Source organism: Malurus melanocephalus, unplaced genomic scaffold (genome assembly GCF_030028575.1).
Source record: "Malurus melanocephalus ecotype Western Australia unplaced genomic scaffold, MMel_1.1 scaffold_48, whole genome shotgun sequence".
Lineage (NCBI taxonomy): Eukaryota > Metazoa > Chordata > Aves > Passeriformes > Maluridae > Malurus > Malurus melanocephalus.
The window spans coordinates 1,527,441-1,550,222 of record NW_026623280.1 but is presented as its reverse complement, the minus strand read 5'-3'; the positions used below and the strand labels follow the sequence as shown (position 1 = coordinate 1,550,222).

The following is a 22,782-nucleotide window of genomic DNA, read 5'->3' as shown; positions in this document are numbered from 1 at the left end:
AAATGAAAATAACAGGAATTGGGTTTTAAGTCTCAGGGAGAAGACACAGTATAGTGTTACTAGTTAATGAGCTAGGAGTGTGTGCATTAGTGCTGCAGTTAAAAAAAACCTTCTTTGTGAGCAGGAGTCTTTAATGTTGTCCAGGTGTTTGAGTGGTGGAAGTGTTCAAACCTCCAGAGTGCTGTTATGGGAAAAATGACAGTGCCCATATGTCATATGCAATAGGAATATTGTGTGAAGGATGTTGCATTCCCCATTACATGAGAGAAAGTGGTTGTAAAAGCACAAATACCAGTTCTGAGTCTAAGGCCGTTCTCAGTTTTGCCTTTCAATGCAAGCCTGGGCCTTTGATGCAACCAAAGGGATAGCTTCCAAGCCAGCCATGAACAGGCCTGGTTCTGTTCTCTCCCTACCATGGGCTGCTTGTGTGATCTTGGTTAACTCACAGACTTGAAAGGAAAGATTTTCCACCTGCTGTGCTCTATAGTGCTATTTCTGCAACACAAAGAGCAAATACTTCCCCTCACTTCAGCAGGTAGATCTTATTCCACCTCCTTTCTCCCAAGTATTTGTCTGGTTCCTATATTTCTGTTTATRAGCTGTGGTAAGGAGGAGCAAAGAGGAGAAAAATTAATAGTGGCCCTCTTTTAGAGCAACCTGCAATCTATTCTGACCTGCTTTTGAGAAYTGAAATCTGTTTGAATTCCTGAGCTGTGACAGGAGCGTGTGTAGACACGTGTGTAAAAGTTTTCAGCTGGTTTGTTCTCTCTTATGAAAGAGAATCTGTCCAACTTTTGGATTTAACGCCTGTGTTTTTGAGCAGCCAACTTGAAAATGTAGRTCTTTCCTTTTAAGTCATTTCAAGAAACTCCAGTGGCCTTGTATAATATTGATTAGCACCCCTATGGTTCAAGTTGTCCACAATGTGATGGTTTAGTAAAGCCTGGAAAAGATTCGATATGTGCAGCAGAAGCTGAGTAATGTGATCAATCCAGTTTGTTTCTCCTGTAATATGAACTGTGCTTTGTACCTTACCTTACTGACATTTAGTAGAATCCCTCCCCTTGCTGATTGTGATCCTAATGTTGAAAGTTAGTTTTGTGTTGTACTAAAACAACGCTTTTCTAGGCAGCGTCTCCAAAGTGTCTTTTCAAGTGGTTTGTGAAACTCCCCTCTTTTTTGCCGGTATTTTTATGTGTGTGTGTGTAATATTGAACTATTTGCTGCCTTTGGTTACTCTCATTGCAGTGGCATTACAGCAGCAGAGGCTGAGCTGATGTACATCAATGAAGTGGAACGTCTGGATGGGTTTGGACAGGAAATTTTCCCTGTGAAGGTATGTTAGTGTGTATTATAAAGGAACCTCTGAATCCAATGATGCAGAACTCTGCAGCAACCTTTGGACTGTGTGCAAGTTGTGTTTGTCCAAAAGAGACAGGACTTGTTTAACTTCTCCAGAGGGGGAGATGACTGCTGGTAGCTTGAATGGACATTGCAGAGTGAGGGTGTCCTATGCCTGTGGTGCTACTTCTCTTCCATGAAAATCCTTGTCATGGAAGAGCTTGCTGTGTCCTGCTCACTTGGGAAACAGGGATGCTCCTTGCCTTTCCTTTGAGTGTTGTCTATTGAACAGTGGCCAGGACAAATGAACCTCAGCTCTGGTTGTATTTAACATGATAGGAAAATGAGACCTTTTCATGTCTAAGTTACTATTTTACCAAGCACTAACTTCACTTTTCCTTAGTTTCTCACATGTGCACACAGGTCCTCCCCACATTTTTAAGAAGGGGGAATTTCAAGGATTATTTTGCATTTGTAGCCACTTTCCCTTCACTGGAAGTCCCATTCTGCCATGGATTGTCTGGATGTATGGCCCTATGGAGCACATGCTGCCATGGTAAAATTGTGCTGAGAAACTGAAAATTTCTGTTCTAAACATGGCCTATTTATCTTTGGTGATCTACCCAGCCACACTAAGTGATGGATTGTGAGCAGTTTTCCTGCTAGTTAAAGATAACTTGGAGTTTAAAAACAAGCACAGCCAAACACCAAACAAAGCAAGCTTCCTGCTGAAGTCAAAATTGATCCTTTGATGCCAGTCTCAGAATTGGCCTGGAGGGGAGGAGCTACAAGGCAAAAAACTTTCAACCCACCAAAAAAAATTAAGGAATGTTTATTGCCAATGAATGAAATGAAATTTTCCCTCAAATTAATTTGGAATAATGCTGCACACKACTGCAAAATATTTCTGTGTTAGAAGTGTCATAAAGTATTATTGCATATGTCAGTAAGGTAAGTATGAACAGTGGACTGGGTGCTCTGCAAAATGACAGGAGGGTGTTGGCCTTGTATCAAGGAGCAGCATATTGGCCTTGGAGGCAAACAGAACTGCATTTAAAGGGAGAAATGAAAGAGTTCTCCTTTTTTTCCTGGTAGAAAATGCTATTGGAAATACATGTCTTTCTTTCCATATAGATATTTGTGTGTGTACATGCATAACACAGATATATGTATTTGTATGTGTAAAAATACACACATTTTCCCCCACATCTTCCCAATCTTTTTGCCTTGTAAAACTCCCTCTGGCACAAGGCAGAAGAATAGTCCTCTAATCGGACTGAACTGCTGACTCTCTGCTGGCTTTTGGAAGAATTTGGCAGTGCAGCGCTGAGAATGAAGGCATAGGCTGGGGCTTAAAAATTGCCATCCATGGTTTGTTTGCAAAAGGCCTAACACTCAGTTGTTRAACAGGTGCAGATACTCCATTGTTGCCTTCTGAGGATCAAGCACAGCAAGGCCAGGAGARCAGCTCTAATCTGGTTTATTGAAATGCAGGGGCTCCTGATGGTTTCTACTGCTTGTGCAGGCACAGTGCATAAACTCTCTTACCCTTCCTTCTAGTCATTCTTTCTAACCACACTCGTGATGTTAGCGTGATTTCTATTTTACTCTTTAAAGTGTGAATCAATTACTAAATATGCAGCAGAGGGGGAATTGTTCTTGCTTGTGGATAAATGTAGAAAAACGTCTTTGTCAGCAGTATTTAATTAAATTAAACTTTTGAAGCCGAAAAAAAAGGAAAAAAGAAAAGACAAAACACAAAATCGGTGTTTTAAGAAAACCGATTGCAAAATGGAACAAGAGGCTCCTGGTTTTCAAACAGGAGCCTACAAGGAGATGKGGGTAGGTGCAAAAACAATAGGACTTTCTTAGAGTCCACTGGTTTTGCACTGTTTTTATGTGGAGTTTGCGGTTGAATATTTAACCCAAAAATTTAAAATCAATGGAGGACGTATCTGTTTAGAGATGGAAGTACTTTTTGCGGTGACATGTTGTGAACTTCTACACAGAGTACTTAAAGGAGGAAGTGTGAACGRTAGAGCTTTTGAGAGGGATTCCATCTCCAGGTGTGGTGTTCTGAAATCTCTACATGTTTTAACAGATGCCTGAAGAAATACCATGAACGTGAAAGAGAACTATTGCTTTTGGTATTCATACAGGCTCTAGATAGCTGCAATCACAAAGATAGGGGATGTGGGGTATTATGCAATAAATGCYAGTTTGTGGTCTGTGTGGTTTTTGAGAGATGAGAACTTTGAGCTCATTTAACCTTCTTCTGTTCTCACTGATCAACACAATGAATCCACTTAAGTGCTAACTGCTGTGAAATAATGAAAATCAGAGTCCAATCAAGCAGCAAAATATAGGTTAGTCCTGCATTCATATTGAGAAAGGGCTTCTCTTTGGTACTTCAGCATGCATTCCYGTATTGACCAATTTCTTTATCACACTAAATCTATTATCCTTTCTCTGCAGGATAACCATGGAAATGACATACACCTCGGTATTTTCTTCATGGGCATCTTCATAAAAAACAGAATTGGGAGGACAACTGTGATTTATAGGTAAAAATGAGGGTGTTCTGTATTTAAAGCAAGTTTTTTGCTTTTCCAGAGCTCCATGTGTAAGACTTTTTCCTCCTTACATAAGTGACTTCAATAGTGCTTCAATTCTCTAACTGAGGAGTAGGGACATTGCTGTTTTCTAGATTGAAGGTCTCTTGGCCATAACAGATGAGATAAAGAATAGTTTCTGATGTCTGTGAATGAGTTTGATGGCAAGAAAGTTGTGTTAGCCTGTCATGTATCTTGTTCTTGTATACAAGGCTTTGATCCCTTTTCTTTTCTTGTCTTTATGTCTTCTTCTTTGATGCTTCTGAATGCAAATCTGTTAAACCTCATGGCTGGCAGCCTAAGAGAGGGTTATGGTTCTGAAAATCTGGTTGCCACATTTAGRTGCCCCACTAAAAAAAAGTTGAACTTTCTCATTCTGTGATTTTGAAAATCATGGCTGTGTTACTCTGTTGTTTCATCTGTAGTTTATTTTGGTTATTAAGAATTACTTACCCATTAGATTTCTTTTTTTGTATTGTGTTGCTAGAAATCTCCATGATTCCAGGGAGGATAGTTTTGCTCTTTTTTGCTACTCTTCTAGTAGATATTTTTATTACTCTTGTTGCTTTCTTGAAGTGGATTTTTACTAGTCCCTGTTGTTAGAGCAGAAATTTTGTACAGCCAGAGTTGTGTTTTTCAAGGCGCACTGATTTTCAGTGATAGCTAAAGCTTATAGCAAACTTAAGCTGGAATGTTGGGGAGGGGTTGCCTTAAAAGTGCTTTCATTAGTCAGCTTAAAAAAAGTTAGTTCTCCCTTTTCCACATAGCTGATGTTTTGCATATTTAATTTTGAGAAGAAATTAGATAATCCTTTAACTGGGCCGGGTGACAAAAGCAAGAAGTTTCTTTACATGTAGAAGTGAGAGTTGGTGCTGGGATTCTTACTCTTTGGAAGTATGCACTTGAAGCATCCTGCCATGACATGAMGAGGAATGCATGCTGCAAACAGAACAAACAAGTCCTTTCCATCCCCATGGATTGCATGCAATGTACGCAAATGTCTGTCAGCTATTTGTAAGAAGATTATAACTCTGATCTTGGGCAACCTGACAATTACTTGGAAAAAAAAAATTGCAAATGTAAAGTCAGAGTATTAACATGGTATGCATAGCCTACATAACCATGTGGTCAACTGAACCTTCTTTTGCAAGATTTGGTACTGAATGAAAGTTGGAAACAGTGTTTGGGAAGGAATGCAGCTTAAAATAATTCTGTTACATGTGGCTAAAATTATTCAGTTCCAAAATGGCACAGTTCAGTGAAATGTTTTATCATTAATGTATTTTTGATRTGTCTTCTATTGTGAGTCTTCAAATTGCTGTTTTTAACTCTCATGCTTTGGGTTAAGAGCTGAATATCCTTTAATTTTTAATCAGAACATGACTTCTTTATTTTCCTGACCATGTTCCTTCACCAAACAGCTACTGAAAAGCTTTCCCACGAAATGAGACTGATGTTGACTAAGKGATTCTTGCTGTGTTTGTGAAATGTTTGAATGTATGTGTTGGCAAACTCTAATGCATTTTTTTACTCTGCAGGTGGAATGACATTGGGAATATCGCTCATAACAAGTCTTCAATTGTTCTAGAGTTGATCAACAAAGAAGAGAATGTACTCTTTCACACAGTAAGAAAAATATCTGATCAGTGTCATCAAGAAAGCTAGTTATGTAAAAACAAACCTTTAAAATTCCACTTTCCCAAAGAGAATCACTTGCATAACACCAGCTCCCTCACAGTTCATTTTGTACCTTATGCAGAAAGTGTAGTTAACTTCATTTAGGCACCAATTTCTGTATTTCCATCCAAGCATCTTGAAATAATGCTATGCTGGGAAATCTGCAAAATRCTGAAGTGCTTTTTGGATGGCATAAACGAAGCAGCACGAGTAGAAACTGGGTATGAGCTACCTTGTGTGCACATACTGGAACTCAGAGAGCTGCAGTGCTGTTCTGGGCTATTTAAAATCACTCCACATCTCCCTGAACCAAGGCCAGCATAAAAACTGGACCAGCAAGCTTGAGCCATTTTTTTGTTGCTGTCCCCCCCTACTGTGCCTCAGCAGTGAAGTGGCAGTGTGTAAATGCACACCACTGGGTTTCRGTAATCCTACACCTTGAATGCTCTCAGGACCACTAGACGTGTTCCAAGAAGCCAAATTTTGTACCCAGTAGACCTCACCAAGCTATTCCTGCAACTGGATGTTTAAAAAACTTCTTTGTCACGTCTCGGTAAGAATAACAAAATAAATTATTTCTTTTCCTGATGTTTTTTTCCTCATTTTCAAAGGATGATCTTGAAAATGCCAAATATATTTCACGTCTGTTTGCATCAAGACACAAGTTTTACAAACAGAACAAAATCTGCACAGAGTGAGTACTCTTGCTTCACAGTTCTTTTGTGACACCTTGCTTTAGAATTGGTCTGAGTTTTGGCACGTCTGGTTTTGTTTGGTTTCGGTTCTTTTTGTTGTTTTTTTTTCTCCTAGTCACGTATGTCAGTTATTCTTTTCCCCCTTCCTTTTTTTCCTTTTTTTTTGTTTTGTTTTAATCAACAACAAGGACAGTTGAGAAGGAAATTTCATTCTAAACCATGTGAGCTTTGATGTTTTCCAAGCAGCCAGTCCTACAGAGTTTTGAATTGAAGGCTTTGGTCTTTGCTGTTGATAGCCCAGAATAYTGGTGTAAACTGGAGTGAAAGGTGACATATGTTATCATGTCAAAATGTGAGTTGTAGTAGCAGATGCACTGCCCATCCAACAGCTAAGGGCACTGTAAAGTGCAGGTTGTCATCTTCTAGTTTGTGGGGTAATTTATCAGCCTCTTGTGTGTGCTGAACGGGGRAGGACACCTGGGTGCGTTAATCTGCGTAGCTGTTCTGCCCCAACACAGCAGAGATTGTAAATCTAAAACTGAAATCTCCTTTAGGCTCTGGTTTGAGCACTTTCTTAGAAAGTGGCCTTGAGCTAATCCTCTCACATGGGTGGATTCCTTCTAGCTGCAGGAGGAATTCAGTAGGCTTTAGTTTTAATTCAAAAGTCTGTTTGTTAACTGAGATGTTTCATTTACGCCAACACACAACATTTTCAGATTGAGATAAATTTGGCTTTCAAAAGGTCAATTTCAAATTCGAAATTTTTGTGACATGCTGGCTGTGTATAGCATAGAACATTAAAGTCTTGCAAAACCTACCACAAAGAAGTCTCATCTCTATCAACAACTCTAGTTAGAGCTGGACATCCCATCTGTTTGGCTGGGTAATGCCATCTGTTGGGAAATAAAGCCAAAATGATGAGGGGAAGATTGGAAGGTCTTTCACTTGTGCAAACATTATACTAACATATGGTGWGTTAGAGCACAGAAGAGTCCAACGAGGTGAACTGCTTTGGGTGATCTTTTCACTTACAGAAAAGACATGTTGATTGGATTCTACGTGGCCCTTGGAGTTCTTGGGAGGAGAGTGGAAGACCAGCAGACATTTTTTAGCAGCAGATAATGGATTTCAACAGTCCAATACTAAATCCAATTTWAATGGTTCCAGAGGGATTGAATTCAAAGGGAGCTCCTGATTGTCTACCCTGTGTCAGTTAAGAAAAAAACCAAAATAACCATAGTCTGTCACCTTGGGATATTTCACCTTTGAAGCTCCATGTTGGGGTCAACASAGAGAAGCAACCATAACACAGGCTGCAGAAGCAATAGCTTTTGATCGTGTTTCTTTCTAAACACTGAACCTTAAGTATGTGGGTCCCATGAATGGGGTGTATCTAGCAGGTTCATAGTCAAACTGCAAATATTTGGGCTAATAAAGGTAGGGAATGTCACGAAGTCTAAGAGTGAAATAAAAGGTTTAAATGTATTTTTGACATTRGAGCTGCTCTCCTTACCACAGTCTCGTGTGGGATAGGCTTGTGTGCTAGAGCCACAGATACTGATGRCGGCATATGCCAGTGTGTGTTTCCTAGCCAAATAATTTTCCTGCCCTCTGTGTTAAAATGATGGTTGTTTGTTTTCCTGTGTGCCTTTCCTCTAATCGCACATAACATCATTCACCAGATCAGAAACTGTAAGAGGACAAATTCCACCTTTCCTCTCTTCACGTAAGCACTATATTTCTACCTCCTTCAACTTGTTTCTTCCCCTTCCTCATATTTCAGTTTCCTCCTACACTCTTTGTTCCTTCCACTGCACTTGGCTACTCTAACATTGTACGTGGCTCTGCTTGTATTGTCTAACCAGCTGGTTTATTCCTTTTCTTCCTGATCTGTGTGCATTGCTTTGGAGTGATTGCTATCAATTTCATAAAATTGTCCTTGTTTCCATGTTCACATTAAGTCACTTGAGACTGTACCTGCCATGTTCAGTTTTTTTACTTAAGACTTGTTTGTTGAATTAATTTTAAACCAGAATTTTTCTTTCTTGTGTTTCCGAGTAAGCCAAATAGGATGATAAACAAAAAGCATGTGTAGTTTGGAATGGGAATACTTCCTGTATTTAAAGAAKAACCTGAATTATTTTCAGTTATTCATATATCTAAAAATCTCAGTAATGAGCAATACCAACAGATTCTTCATGTCTTGTTTTTCCCATTCATTCTTCACTCAGAATTGAGATATTGTAGTTTCTATCATTTCTCTTTTTCTTCCACAGACAATCAAATTCTCCTCCCCCTATCCGACGACGGCCAACCTGGAGTAGGTCATCTTTGGTATGTGCCACAGTGAGGTCTTTAAGAATATCTATACATTTCTAAAGGGATGAGGCATTGTGTAAGATGTACTACTTTCTAAATTTCAAATAAGCCCATTAACTCATTTCTGGTAGGGAATATGAATGGAATGAGTTTCAAGGGTGTGACTGACTAGATTGCTTAGGTTAACTGGATAATGTCACCACTGAGTAGTAAAAATTACAGTCTTCAAGGCATTATATTTTTATTTGCCCTGCAGAAACTGAGCATATTTTCTGCTGTATTGAGGTTATCTCAATATGAAGAGAAAACAGTCTTCTGGAAAGAATTTGAAGTGTTTTGTGCTGTATGCATCAAAACTTATGCATTACATAATGTTACATTGAACCTTTCTTCAATGCTTTATGTTTCTGTATAAAGACTACTTACAATTTACCAGCTTCTTAGGTTAAGACCCTATTTTCTGTGTGAAATTACTACTAATTAAAGTTATACTATTAGAATCAGTCAGGATTGTGGTTCGAGCTTTCCTTAAATTGTGTTTATTTGCATTTAACTATCTCTAGAAACACTATCAGTCTGACAAAACTGGATAATTTTTTTCCTGAAATATTTACCAAAAAAAATCATATGTATTTTTTTTCTCTCCTCTCAGTTCTAAAGGGACTCTTTTTGGATTAAATTTTAACATCTTAGTATGTCAGTATTTTTTAATCTTAACAGATTCTGAATTACTGAAACAGTAGCATTACTGGTTGGAGAGGGGGCAATATTTTCTCTATGCAGGTTGCCAGTTTTCGTGTGTGATACAGGTTATAGCTACTTTTTAGACCTTTCCAGAGTGAAAAGTCCCTTAGCCTATTGCTGCATGGCAGAAAGCTGATGTGGGCAAGTGTTTTCTTGACATTTCCCCACAGTCTCATTACAGCATGTGAAAATATTCCAAAACTGAACTTAAGCAGGTACTGATCTTAGGATAGCTTCRTCCTTGCAGATTTCTACACAGGTTATTCTCCTCTGTGTGTGTTTAATCTCCATTAGCTCTAAAAGTTGCACTCTCTTTCCCAGGCAGTGGCAGGAAGGCTCTTGAGCTGCCTTCAGATTTCTTTGTCCTTCCTTTGTTAAGGTTTCTTGATGCAATGCACAGGGTRTGTATTACATTCTCTGAGGCATATTTATAGTATTTTTAGTATCTGTGAGTTTGGCCCTTTCCTATCTGGAAAGGACTATGAAGAACTGAAGGTGAAGAAAGGAACTGTGCTTTGCATTTTTGTGCTACGGCCTCTGTTATATGACAAGGGGAAAAAGTGAACTGTTTTCTATATTATATATGAAAAATTGAAATCTGCTCTTTCAAAGAAAAAAAACCCAAATCCTGCTGCCACTTTGTTTTGAACATGAGCATGCAACAAATTAAAAAAACCCCTAAGTCTCAGGAAGATCAAGAGGAAGAATGCAGGTTCATCWATTGAAAAGTGCACTGGGCTGCTGACTGCTCTCGGTGAACTTTCAGCTGCCTTTTTCATAATTGTTCTGTTAACTTGTTGGAACAGTTCTCTTTGGGAGGGAAAAAAAGCACCCTCCTGACTGCWGTCTGCACTGTACATACCTTCATACACCTACCTATTAATTTGTCTTGTGTAGCAATAAATCAGTAGGCAGAAATGGGAAGTGAAGTGGAATCTTTGGGGTGAGGCTCTGCCACTTCACTAGGGATCATGTTCATTACTTTCAGATCAAGACCCTTTATATGGKTTTGGCATGGGTTCTGCTGTCTCTTTTTCCTGTCAGACCACCCAGTGAAGCTGGTTTTCCAGAAAAACCCCCTCAATGTAGGAGATCTTAATATGATGGTATGTTTAATTACCTGATTTAAAAAAAATCTGAGTGATTATTAATTTGGATATTGTTGTTCTGCAGACCTCAGGGTTCTCTTTCTTCAGAAGAGAACAAAAAATCCCAAYTTGTTGCAGATAACCTTTCATAACAACAATCACAAAGAAAACTGTCTTCTCCAGATGTATRCATTCCTAGTAGAAGCCACTTCTCTTTCTTTGCACTTTCCTTTGCCCTCCATTTGTTAGGCTTTGCAACATCTTAATTAGTTCCAGTCTCAGCTCCTCTACTAAAGCTGTCAATAGCAGTCTTCTTGGCCCAAGTTGTTCAGTGAGACTTGTGTTTTATACCTTTGGAAGCAATTGCTGTAATAGACATACTTTTTGTTTTCCAGCTTTGGCTTAACACAGTTATTTTGTATGCAAGAATTCATACATGAGTTTGGTATCTTTGATTCTCATTCCTTCTCCCTGTTTACATAGAAAATGTAAATTYTACCCCTTTCCCACCCCCTCTTCACTAGCAAACTTGCGTGGTGCTCRTTTGGTGCATGTGCACGCAAAGGCAGATTATGTGGGGTTTTTTGCCTTGGGCATTCACAGTAATCCTTAATAGTTTCAATTACTTGAATCAGCCTGGATGAAAAGCCCTCATTCTGCTGTTAAGGAAGGCAGATTCATGAGACAGCAGTGTCTTCCTTGTCTTTCTGCCTACTTCATACATTGAAATATGTTTTCATAAACTTTACTCAGTGACACCAGACAGGACATTGCAGTGCAGGTGGCAAAGTGGAATTGCAAAACATGTCAGTTTACCAAGGGACAAAGCTGGGGAATATGGTGCCAGCTCTGATTTATTTTTCTGTAAACAATCCTGCTGTTTTAATGCTGAATTGCTCCCTCTGAGACTTGTCTTAAAATTTTTTTTGCAGTGCAKATTATTGGAGTAAACTCGAATTCATTACCTAAGGAATTCAATGTTCATGTAATTTAGAGTTCTTTTAAGTCCATATGTGGTCCTATTGCTTGTATAACAGTGTCCTAAGTCCTTGAATTTGTTCCATCTCTGCTTTTGTTCTGATTAGGTGTCTATTTTGTTTGGGTTTAATTCTTCAAGGGCATGGGCTTTTAATAAAAATATGAGGAGTTTTAAAAGAGCTGATAGTGTGGATGTTGTTTTCTGAAGTGGTTGTGCTTTAAGGAGTCATAACTGGTCAGCTTTGGGCTCTGTAAAAAAAATTTAGCGAGCAATTTGCAAAAAGTTATTCTCTCTTTCTATAAGGAAATGCCAAGATGTGTCTTTGGCTGGGTCAGAAAGAACAGTATTCAGAGGAAAGGGCATGGAGCCATTTTTCCCATTTCAGTTGCAAAAACTGTAGCAAATAAAGTTCTAATGCTTTYTTCGTTTTTTCCTTGTGCTTTTATTTCAGCCAAGACAACATCCTTTTATACTGCCTCCTATGCATGTCCAGTGTGGAGAACACTACACTGAAACGCATAATTCACAAGGTACTTAGAGCATATATTTTCCCTTTAATGTACTTCAATTTTATATGTATGCAAAGAAGCTTCTAAGCCTTATGTCTAAATTTATAATGCCATCATGGTCAAACGGGAGCTGCTGCTGCAGGAAAACTAGCAGTTTTATAGTAAATGTTGCCGTAAGTCTTCTGTTTAAAGTCCAATTTCAGTTTTCAAATTTCCCTAAAATATCTGCTGCGTATGATTATATGGACCTTAAACTTGGTATTTCAGTTCAGTGAGCTGAAAAAATAATTTCTGAAGGGAGTGTGATGGCTGTACTCAGAGGCAGTGCCAGCTGGGGCTAGGGAGAGAAACGGAGTGAAGGAAAAGGAGACAGCAAAAAGCTTTTACTGTAGCAGAAATCATAGTTGTGTCTGTAGCAGAAATCATAGTTTCTGTCTGTGAAACTGTATCTGCAGATAATCTTTTCTGCTGGTTTTTCACCACCATCTGCCTGCATTGTTAGCCTTACGGACACAAGGGGGGTTAACTATTTTACGCCCCTGTTTGACAAATAAATTCTTTAAGAGGTTATGCCAGGTTACTTTGATCAAGTCTGGGAATGGAGCCCAGCCCCTAAACATCTTGAGTCTCACACCCTTAACTACCCCACCTTTTGGAATACATGTAGCCARGTCTGTAAGGCTGCTGTTCTTGGCAGTTCATGAGAGATACAGCTGAAGTGCTCTCCCCAGCAGAGGAACTCTCAGTCATTACTGTTCGCATTTTTGGGTTGTGGTGTCTGACTGTTTTTAAGTAGAATTTGATAAGTTTTGAAAAGAGACGTTTAGAAGAGTTCCTTGCATACAATAGACTTAGCAGCTGCTACCTTTTTACTGTAAAGGTGAAGCTGTGAAGGATATTCTTAATTTGAGAAGAATTGTCAAGTTCCCTTGGTTTTACGACAGATTTTTCTATATTTTCAAAGAACGAGCTGATTTCAGAGCTTGGGGAGCTATTACTCTTTTTTTTTTACAAGATTTTGAACAGAGACAGTCTTGCAGTAAAKTTTTGATCCAGGATATCATCTTTACTATCTTGATTTCCTCTCAGATACACTTTGCTGAAGTCTATAGTAGGATTTCCAATTTCACAGTCCTCTGGAACTTTGAATCTCAGACAGCTGTGTATCAACAGAACAGACAAAAGAATTTTTTGGGTTAACTGTAAGCTAGCAGCACTGGAGTTTTAAGATGTCAGCAGCTGTGACCCCTTCCAGGATACTGAGGAAGAGATGCCCCTTTATTCTTCCTTACCACCTTAGGCTAAAACACTTCCTCTCTTTCCCCTTTCATTTTACACACAAGGATCTGAACTACCATATTTTGCGAGTGTTTGGAGTGTTGACGTTAGCAGATTTGCTTTGGTTCTATTTCRATGGCTCAAGGATGCTCCCAAGACTAAACATTCCCTGCACTTGTACGCTAAGCTGTCTCTGTGTTCGCTGGTGCTGACTTGCATTTGAAGTTTTGCTAACAATGAATAAGTCCTTGTGGGTTAAAATTGTCAACATTTCTGTCTCTGCTCTACACAGATAGCATTTTCCACGGAAATGAAGAAACTTTCTACTGTAGRTCTCAGACCAGTTTGGATAGGTGTCCAGTGGACTTCAGCTACTTGAATGGTAATGGACCCAATGGGAGTGTGTGCAGTGCCCACAGCATGAACTCCCTCAATCGCTCACAGAACTTCATCCAGGCCTCTCCAATGTCCTCAAATCTGAGCATCCCGGGAAGCGACATCATGAGAGCAGACTACATCCCCAGCCACAGACACAGCGCAATCATCGTCCCATCTTACAGACCAACGCCAGATTATGAAACTGTCATGAGGCAAATGAAGAGAGGGGTGATCCAGATGGATAGCCAAAGTCAGTCTTTGAGGAATCTCAACATTGGAAACACGCATGCTTACAACCAGCCGGAAGACCTGGTTTACAGCCAGCCYGAGATTCGGGAGAGGCACCCCTACACCATCGCATACGGGCCCCAGGGCGGTGGCTACAACAAGCCAGTGGCCCCGTCTGATCAAATGACCCCTAACAATGCCGCTCAGAACAAGGCAGCAGCCAGTGCCATATCCCACACGGTCAGCACCCCGGARCTGGCCAACATGCAGCTGCAGAGCAGCCAGAGCTACAACACGGCCCACATGTTAAAGAATTATCTCTTCAGGCCCCCGCCCCCGTACCCGCGCCCGCGCCCGGCCACCAGCACACCTGACCTGGCCAGCCACCGGCACAAGTACGTCAGCGGGAGCAGCCCCGACCTGGTCACCCGCAAGGTGCAGCTCTCGGTGAAAACCTTCCAGGAGGACAGCTCGCCCGTGGTGCGCCAGTCGCTGCAGGAGGTCAGCGAGCCCCTCATGGCYGTGAAGCATCACGCGGCCGTCAACAAGCGCCACAGCCTGGAGGTCATCAGCAACATGGTGCGCGGGATAGAAGCCATGGCCTTAAAGACTTTGAACGCCCCTCTGCCGCGCAGGAACACTCTGCGGGAGCAGGTGCAGCCGGAAGAGTCGGTTCCGATGGGACACGAAGTGCAGCAAGTTCCTCATTACCACCACAAAAAGACATTTTCYGATGCCACCATGCTGATACACAGCAGCGAAAGCGAAGAGGAAGAAGAAAGCCAAGAATCGGTGTCCCGGATAACGGCCCTCCATGAGAACATGGAGTACAGCGCTCAGCTGCAAGCTGCCTTGGCTAGAATACCAAATAAACCTCCCCCGGAGTACCCCGGGCCTCGCAAAAGCGTCAGCAATGGGGCGCTGAGGCAGGACCCCGTTAGCATTTCTGTGGCGGTAGCCAGGGCCAAGGCCATGAGGCCGGGGCCTTCCAAAGCCGTCAGCRTCTCTCGGACTGATCAAGTGGCAATAAATGGCTCTTCGCTGGGGCCCTCCATCTCGGAGCCTGACCTCACCAGCGTGAAGGAGCGRGTCAAGAAAGAGCCGGTCAAGGAAAGGCCCGTGTCAGAAATGTTTTCTATYGAGGACAGCATTATAGAAAGAGAAATCATGATGAGGGTAAGTGCCTTCCTCTGTTGCAGTGGCTTCTCTGAAATTAGTAATTGCACAGGTCAGCTTCCATACCAGAAAACKGTTGGGTCAGTAAGCTGTGGGCAGCGTGTGGGTGGGAAGCTGTGGATTTGCTTAAAGTTGGGAAATGTGATATTGAGTGCCACATACMATTTGGTTTTGTGGTCCAGCAAGGGGGCTGATCTCATGCACTGCTCGGGTGTGTCTGTTTCCTCAGCTGTGGCACTTTGGCTGCTGGCCAGACCTGTGTGTGACCCCGCCAGGGATGCCACCACCCTGGCAGCAGTGCTGRCTGGAGATGGGTGGCAGGGCACGCAGCTGGGCATGAGGAGGCTGGTGACAAAGCCTCCCTTGATGCCTGCTTCCCTTCAGGATTTGAGGACAGGGCGAGCTGTGTTTGCTGAGATGGGTGGGAGGTTGTTTTGGCACCARCATTTTGTTCCTCCTTTGCAAGGATGTCGAGTGAAGTATCGTATAACACAATGTCAACACAGGAATTTTTCCAAATGATCTTTAATTYTCTTTCCTGCTACTTTATGTAATACAGTTACCTGCATAAAACCCTGGTAGCTGTAGAACATGGAATGTCAGTTTTGCCARTAACTGCGGAACCAGATATCTAAACAGAGAAGCAGCAGATGTAGAGGCTGTGTGTGGTTGAGCATSTGGATTGTTTATTTTTTTWAAAAATGCACCCAGGTATAAGAAATACTTGAGTATTCTGTTAAACTCGCAATTAATTTAAAATAAGTATTTAAAGGCAATGACAGAAAAATGAGAGGTGCTTATCACATAGTGCCCTGCATACATACCTGGTATWGTGCTGTGAGAAGTGCAACTGCAGGCACAGAAACCAAAGTGTGTGCAGGAGTTCTTGTTTTCAGCACTGAGGTCTGAGACAAAGGCAATTTCTGAAAGAAATTAATGAAGCATCTAAATGGTCTGAAGCAGAAGAGAGTTTGAAGTGTACTAGACCAATAGCTAGCTAGATTTAAATTTTTTGTATATTCAAAGAAATTTTCTAGACATGTCAGTTGTTGTTCTTATTGTCCATTGGTCATCCTTATGCTGATGTAATTGTTAGCAATACAACCTGAGCTACTAAATTGCAATGTGGAGACTGAATTTAGTCTTTGACAACTCCTAAACTTTAAATGTAAAATARATACTTGACTGTAAAACATAATTTTTCATTAATGAATAGACATTGGTGTAACAACAAGAATGCATATATAAATATATGCTCTTTTGATCTTCTGCGGAAAGAAAAAACAGTGAAAAGCAAGAGCCTACAGGATTTTAGGATGGAAATGAAGGTGAGAAGAGAGCTTAGATGTTTGAGTATTCTTCCTCTGCAATAGCCATTCAGATCACTTTGTTCAAAAGGTCCTTTTTTGTTGTTTTGAAAGTGAAGGAGTAATCTTAGCGTTATGCTTTTAACATGGTTTCAGCCTAGATCAGGAGTCTTGACATGTRTGGACCTTCCTTTTGCCACAGAAATCAGGTATTATATTAATGGTAATTTGGTGACCTTGATCTGTTAAGCACAGACTTTCTTCTCTTTCACCTTTGAAGTAGCAAAAATAATAAAATTCCCAAACAAATTAAAAATACTTGCATTTTGCTGCTTTCTGAAAGTATAAAAAGAAGCTAGAGTCGGTTTGGATGTTTGTTTTTTGCTTAGTGCTCTGGAGGARCCCAGTGGTGAGGAAAAAGCTCACAAACTTTTGAAAAATCAAGCCATTTACACATCTGAGGGCATTCCAGTTCAGTAGAGTGCTTCTCGGAGCTGAGCTTGGCCCATCTGGTGACCACAGCTTCCATATGTGTGCTGAGAACCAGGCATCCCTTCTGCTTATCCCTCCTTCCAAATCCAGCAGAAAGAGCTGTTAAGGAAATGGAATAAAATATTACTAATTTGGTACTTCTGGAGATGTTCTGTCTTTTTTGATGCTTCAGCTCCCAGTGGCATAAGGAGGGGGCAGCCAGATGAATTTAAAATTCATGCTCTGCTTCTCCATGTCATACCATAATATGATTCATGAATATGATAAATAATATCCCTCCATGGCTGCTGTTGCATTCAGTTTCTAGGACATGCAAGCTCAGTTTTTAGTGCAAAATATATCATGGGTGCYGTTTCAATCGCCATAAAAGCTGAGTGCATCAGAAGACTTCTCATTTTAAGTATTACCATCACAGAAGAGAAACAATGGCCTGTGTTTTACTGCTTGCTGTTATGGATTGAAATTACTGCTTTTTAAAAGATGCCCCAGGTACCTTGGCTGTGGTAGCGCTRCTTTAACGTAACAGGGTGATGCTTTGTGTGTCCTGCGTTCAGAATAATGTCTGCAGGAAAATGCTTGAGATTGTATTTGTGCATCTTTTGATGGCATGTAAACTGTATTACATGCTGGGATTGCTTCTTTGAAATTAAAATTCTGTGCTCATGTAGGAGCAGGCCTTTGAGGAATAACAGGAAGAATAGAGGTTGTATTTGAATTTACGATGCTAATGGTGATCATCTGCATTCCTTGGCCAGAGAGTTGCAGATTTTGGAGATTAAAAAAACATTCCAGCATTTTACTGGCATTATAAATAATCACACAGAGATGAAAACGTGCCTTTTCTTGCCAAAAGAATCTAGAAAAGCAGAAGATGGCAGGCCTGGAGGCCCAGAAGAGGCCCTTGATGTTGGCAGCACTGAACGGACTCTCAGTTGCTAGGGTTCCAGTGCCAGAGGACAGCCAGGATGAAGTCGCCAAAGTGCCAATGGATGAGAGGGTAAGATGGAGCCTTGAAATGTTGCTGTTCCCTTTGTTCCTAGCAGCATAAAGTATGTAAAATACTAAAATTTGATTTAAAATGTGAAAAAAAATTATCTTAAAAGTTTTCAGAGCCATTAATGCAAAAGGTCTGTGGCTATTTTGAAAACGTGGGCCACATCACACTTTTTCCTAAAAGTGTTATCTTCTTCCCGAAAAAAAAAATTAAAATATCTATTATGTTGAAATCACATATTCATACTGAAATTCTTACTGAACCAAGATTATTTAGCACAGGTTTGCTTTTTATGCTATCAGTCTTCAAAAATGTGGAGGTGGAATGTAAAACTGTAAAATTTGCCTGTGGTTTCGTTAGAAATAAGTATGTAATTTTTCCTCAGAYAACTGCAGAAGGAGTGAGTGAGAGAATACTATGGCTGTGTGTTGGAATTCAAAGAATGGATGGATGGGTTTAGTTGTAAATGTTCTYCCCAGAAGAATTAATGGGGTGGTGTTCCTTTCTGTTAAATCCTAGTGCAAAATCTTGAGGAGGAAGCTGGAAGAGGGGATGGTGTTTACAGAATATGAGCAGATTCCAAAGAAAAAGGCAGATGGGATCTTCACCACTGCAGCCCTGCCTGAAAACACGGAGCGCAATCGTGTCAGGGAGGTCATTCCTTACGAGGAGAACCGAGTGGAGCTGGTGCCRACCAAAGAAAATAATACAGGCTACATCAATGCTTCACACATAAAGGTAAAAGCTTTCTTGAGTTTTGCTTGGCAAATGAAGGTGAGCTGAAGCTTGGTTTCCATTTCTGCCTGCACAACAGCATTTTCCAAACCTCTGGAGCTTCAGAAAGGGTAACTTGGTCAGGGTGCATCATTGTACCTTTGTGTCACCGTGGGCATCTCCAAAGAGCCCTATCAACTAACRTGCAGAAGTTGATTTAACTGCTGGAGACTGGGAAGTCATTTTAGAGAGGCATCCTGACTTTTTTGTGCCCACCTCTGCCAGCTGGTTGTGAAATGACTCTATTGGTTAATGTAGAAAGAGATGCCAYGTTTCTTAAACCTCATGAAAAAGCATTAGATTAGCCCCAATATCTGCAGYGTGATAAAGAAAAGTTTCTAAAGTATGCAATGGCCTTACTACTAAGAACCCTGCGCCTCTGAATGGAAACTGCACTGAACTTCCATGTTCCAACTCACGTTTTTAACAAGAAACTTCAGGTTTCATGTTAATTCAATACAGAAATAATTAAAGATATGATCTGATTGTGTTACAAGCATGGTCCATTTGAACAGTGAACTATGTTCCAGTGACTGCAGATGCTTTTCTTTAAGCTTCCAGTGGTATTTGCAAAGTCCTCTGCTGGCTTTTACTGTACCCTGAGAGATAGAACAGAAATCCTCTGCGTCAGATGACAGATTCTATTCTAAGACAGGGTTGTCTGTGTTTTCTCATTGTCAAAGTCCAAATTAAAAAGAAATAATTCAAAAATAATGAATAAAACATCCYGGTAAATTAATATTTTCCTTGAGTAAAAGCCTTTTAAAAGTTTAAAGAGACTTGCTGGCCTTGACTGTGATTTACAGTGTTAAATYCTGGTGATTCAAAACAATTTCTGAACCAGGATCCTGGCAGTTTATCACTTTTCTGCATAGCCTGGTAGGAAGCAGATACTGAGTTTTTGCATAATCAGACATTGCTGTGATGATGAATTTCTGAGCCCAAAATTTTTCACCTACTTTGTTGGTGGAGGAGGGAAAAAAAATTAATTCCTAAATGATGCCMTTTTCCCTGGCTAGTTTTGAGTCCACATTTTATCTTGTGTGTCACTGTTGGACGTGGACACACCTCATGCCCATAGAGCACCCAGGAACAGGCAGCAGTGTTTTGATGCCTTGGCAGGGTTTTCCTCCTGCACTGCAAGCGGCGCTTTCAGAAGCCAAGCAGATGTGCTTTTGCTTAGAAGGTGAAATTGCATCTGTGAAATTTACTTCAGTAGCACAGTGTGTGTCTGTGTTTTCAGCCCAATATTTAATTTTTAATTTCCTGCAGTTTGGGCATTAGAATGCAGTAAACATTCCAGGCATCCCATTCCCTTCAGACTATTTATGGGCCTTTCATGCCATGTGCCAGGAGGCTGGATATTTGGACCAGAAGTCAGTAGACAAAGAAAACTCCTCTGTCATCCTGATAAGATCCATGCCTGGAGGATTCCAGCTCCCACTGYTTGGTCTGCAAGCCCCACAGTTTTACAATAATTCTCTGCTTATTTGACATGGATCATTGCTGTTAAGATACAAAGATCATCTATACCAAAGCGAAAAATTGTAATTAAATTCATGGATCAAGCAAAAAAGGTTTTTAAGAGCATTTCACCTGAGTGTTTGGGTCAGGTCAGCATTGACTCAAAAAGCTCAATAATACTGTTCTGGCACTCATGGCTKCACTCAGCCATCAGTCTGAGTGCAGGAGRCTGGTTAGGGCTGTGCAGTTTGTAWTAATTCCCATCTAGTACAAGAACTTGAGGAGTCTACCTGCACTGGTCTTGCAGTTTTTAACCATCCTTCAAAARAGAAAATGCTGCATAGTATGAAATAAGGACAAGGAGCTGATGTACAGCGTCTAACAGTTTTCAGTGAAGTGAGAAACTTGTCATATAAAAATGATGTTATTTACACTTGTAGAACCCTAAGCATCTCAGCTTAATAAACAGTTGTTTGACTAACAAATAAATTGATTCTATTTCTGGAAATGTGTTCAAAGACTTGTACCTCAAACACAGTATATGGTTGAACCTGTCAGGGTTATTGATTGCTCCTTGTAGCATTGTTTGCCAGGACACTGATATTTATGGATGTGTCAGCATTTTTGTTGTAAATCTTCTTTGGGATTTATAACTTTGAGAGACGTGGMTCTGGGCTAATAAACAGAATTAGGAGGCCTTAGCCTGAGAAGGAGAAATATTTCAACTTTCCAAAATAATTAGTTCATCTGGTTCTGCTGGTAAGCATATTTTTGAAATKATATGTAGTAGTTCTAAAAGCACCTTGGCTTTTTACATAAAATGTTAAGATTTCTTTTAAGCCTTTTCTGATGTATAGCAAATTATGTGTCATAAAACTGTAATTTTTTTATATACAAGCGATTTTTTAAACCGCCTCTGTCAGTTAATTGAAGCTGTGTTTTATGCTGGCTAACTGCAAGATAATCCTGGCTCTGTTGAGGGCACTACTGAATTTACAGTGTATAAATCTGTGTTTTAATGCTTTAAAAAGAATTTCATTACATGTCATGCAAATACACAAATATTTCTGTATGATGTGGTTGATAAACCAGTTGTGTATTGGGAAGCAGATTTACATGACTACAGTTTYGGATAATTCAAAATTTCTTATGGTGTTTGAAAGCCATTTAATATATTGGATTTACTTCATGGTAGTTTTCAGGTTCTGAACTTAAAAACCCAAGATGAGYAAGAAAAAGTAACTTGAAATGAAGCTGGTCTTGATGTCATCTCTGGCACAGGCCTATTGAGCTGTGGGTATGGCTGCATCCTCTAGGAATGGCTTGGCCACGTCTTCAACAGTGACCAGTGTAGGAAGAGGCTGTTTAATAAATAATTTTTTGTCTGAATGAAAAATAATTGAGGGAGGTCCTAATCAGCAGAGGCCTTTAGCTTGTCAGGGCCAGTTTCATTTGTGTTCAGGCATTCTGCACGTCTGTTAATTTGCAGCAGGGCAATGCCTTTTTGATGCGTGTAGGCACTTCCTCTGGTACTCAGCTCTGCTTTCATCCTGGGTCTGTCACCAAGCTCAGGGGTGTCAGCCAGCTGCTTATTTGTACTTAAGCCACTCAGAGACAGAGCCTCAAAAAAATTCCCAGATTTTTTGGTTGGTTAGTTGCTGGTTTGTTTTTTGGGGTTTTTTTTGTCTGCATGATCCAGATGCAATGGCAAGAAACATAGATACCATTTAGGCCAAATCTTTATGTTTATGGGAATCAAGACAGGACATGGAAGCACTGAAGTTTATGTTTTRTCTGATTTGCTTTTATCAAAGGATGATTTTTGTTTATCATTTTGACCAAAAGTAGAAAAACAAACAAGTAAAGATTTCACCGTAGTCTCTTTTGTTTAAAAGGCAGTTCTGGCATAGATGCTGCTGAGAATTCAGGCACTGACTGGTTGTTTCTTTTTCTCTGTCTCCCAGGTGACTGTAGGTGGAGAGGAGTGGCACTACATTGCTACCCAAGGGCCTCTGCCACACACATGCCATGACTTCTGGCAGATGGTGTGGGAACAGGGGGTGAACGTTATAGCCATGGTCACAGCTGAAGAGGTACGTGAAATCACAAAGCACARTTCTTTCTGATGTGAGCAAATCTCCTGTTATCATCACTTCCCACTCCAGTAACCTGTTTTTTCTTTCAACATCCCCTYTTCCTGTGACTCTGTTTGAACATATGCCTGTCCTGCTCTCATACTACACTTCCTAACTTTCTGACACTCGGTTTGGCAAGTGCTAAAGCGAAACAAGCTGGAGCCCTCCTTCCCCCTGCTCGGGCCAAGCCAAACAAAGATGTTTCCATTGGAATGTGAGAACGCTGAACTTGCTCCTGTTTAAAATGACAGAGATTTCCACACCATCCAAGGCCAGTTCTGCATACCATCACTCTTATCAGCTGAAAAGAGACCAGAAGCTGTTGTTTCCATAGAAGTGTCCACATAAAAAAGAAAAAAACCCCAAACCCCCAAACATAAACACCCCACAACTTTCTATTCTTATGCCAAGCAAAACAGTCATTCCTATTGTAATCCAAGAACTATGTGCTATGTTGTAAAAACTGGCACATGTTGTTAACTAACACCGCATTCGGCTTCATGCCTGGCTGCTTTCAGCAAACACAGGGAGYAGCAGAGCACATCAAGTCACTGTCCAGTTCCCAAGGCTGATCRAGAACAGATACTTAGAA

At 40.5% G+C, this 22,782-nt stretch overlaps 1 protein-coding gene across 1 annotated transcript in view; it reads left to right on the top strand.

Annotated features, from left to right (window-relative positions):
* Nucleotides 1-22,782, top strand: part of PTPN14 (protein tyrosine phosphatase non-receptor type 14) — a 107,826-nt gene that overhangs the window by 74,496 nt on the left and 10,548 nt on the right. Inside the window, exons 7-16 of the mRNA XM_057365130.1 lie at nt 1,249-1,336; nt 3,817-3,905; nt 5,492-5,579; nt 6,242-6,324; nt 8,602-8,659; nt 11,907-11,985; nt 13,535-15,024; nt 17,677-17,820; nt 18,337-18,555; nt 22,020-22,148. Coding sequence (XP_057221113.1) covers nt 1,249-1,336; nt 3,817-3,905; nt 5,492-5,579; nt 6,242-6,324; nt 8,602-8,659; nt 11,907-11,985; nt 13,535-15,024; nt 17,677-17,820; nt 18,337-18,555; nt 22,020-22,148 — 2,467 coding nt within the window. The remainder of the gene's footprint in view (nt 1-1,248; nt 1,337-3,816; nt 3,906-5,491; nt 5,580-6,241; nt 6,325-8,601; nt 8,660-11,906; nt 11,986-13,534; nt 15,025-17,676; nt 17,821-18,336; nt 18,556-22,019; nt 22,149-22,782) is intronic.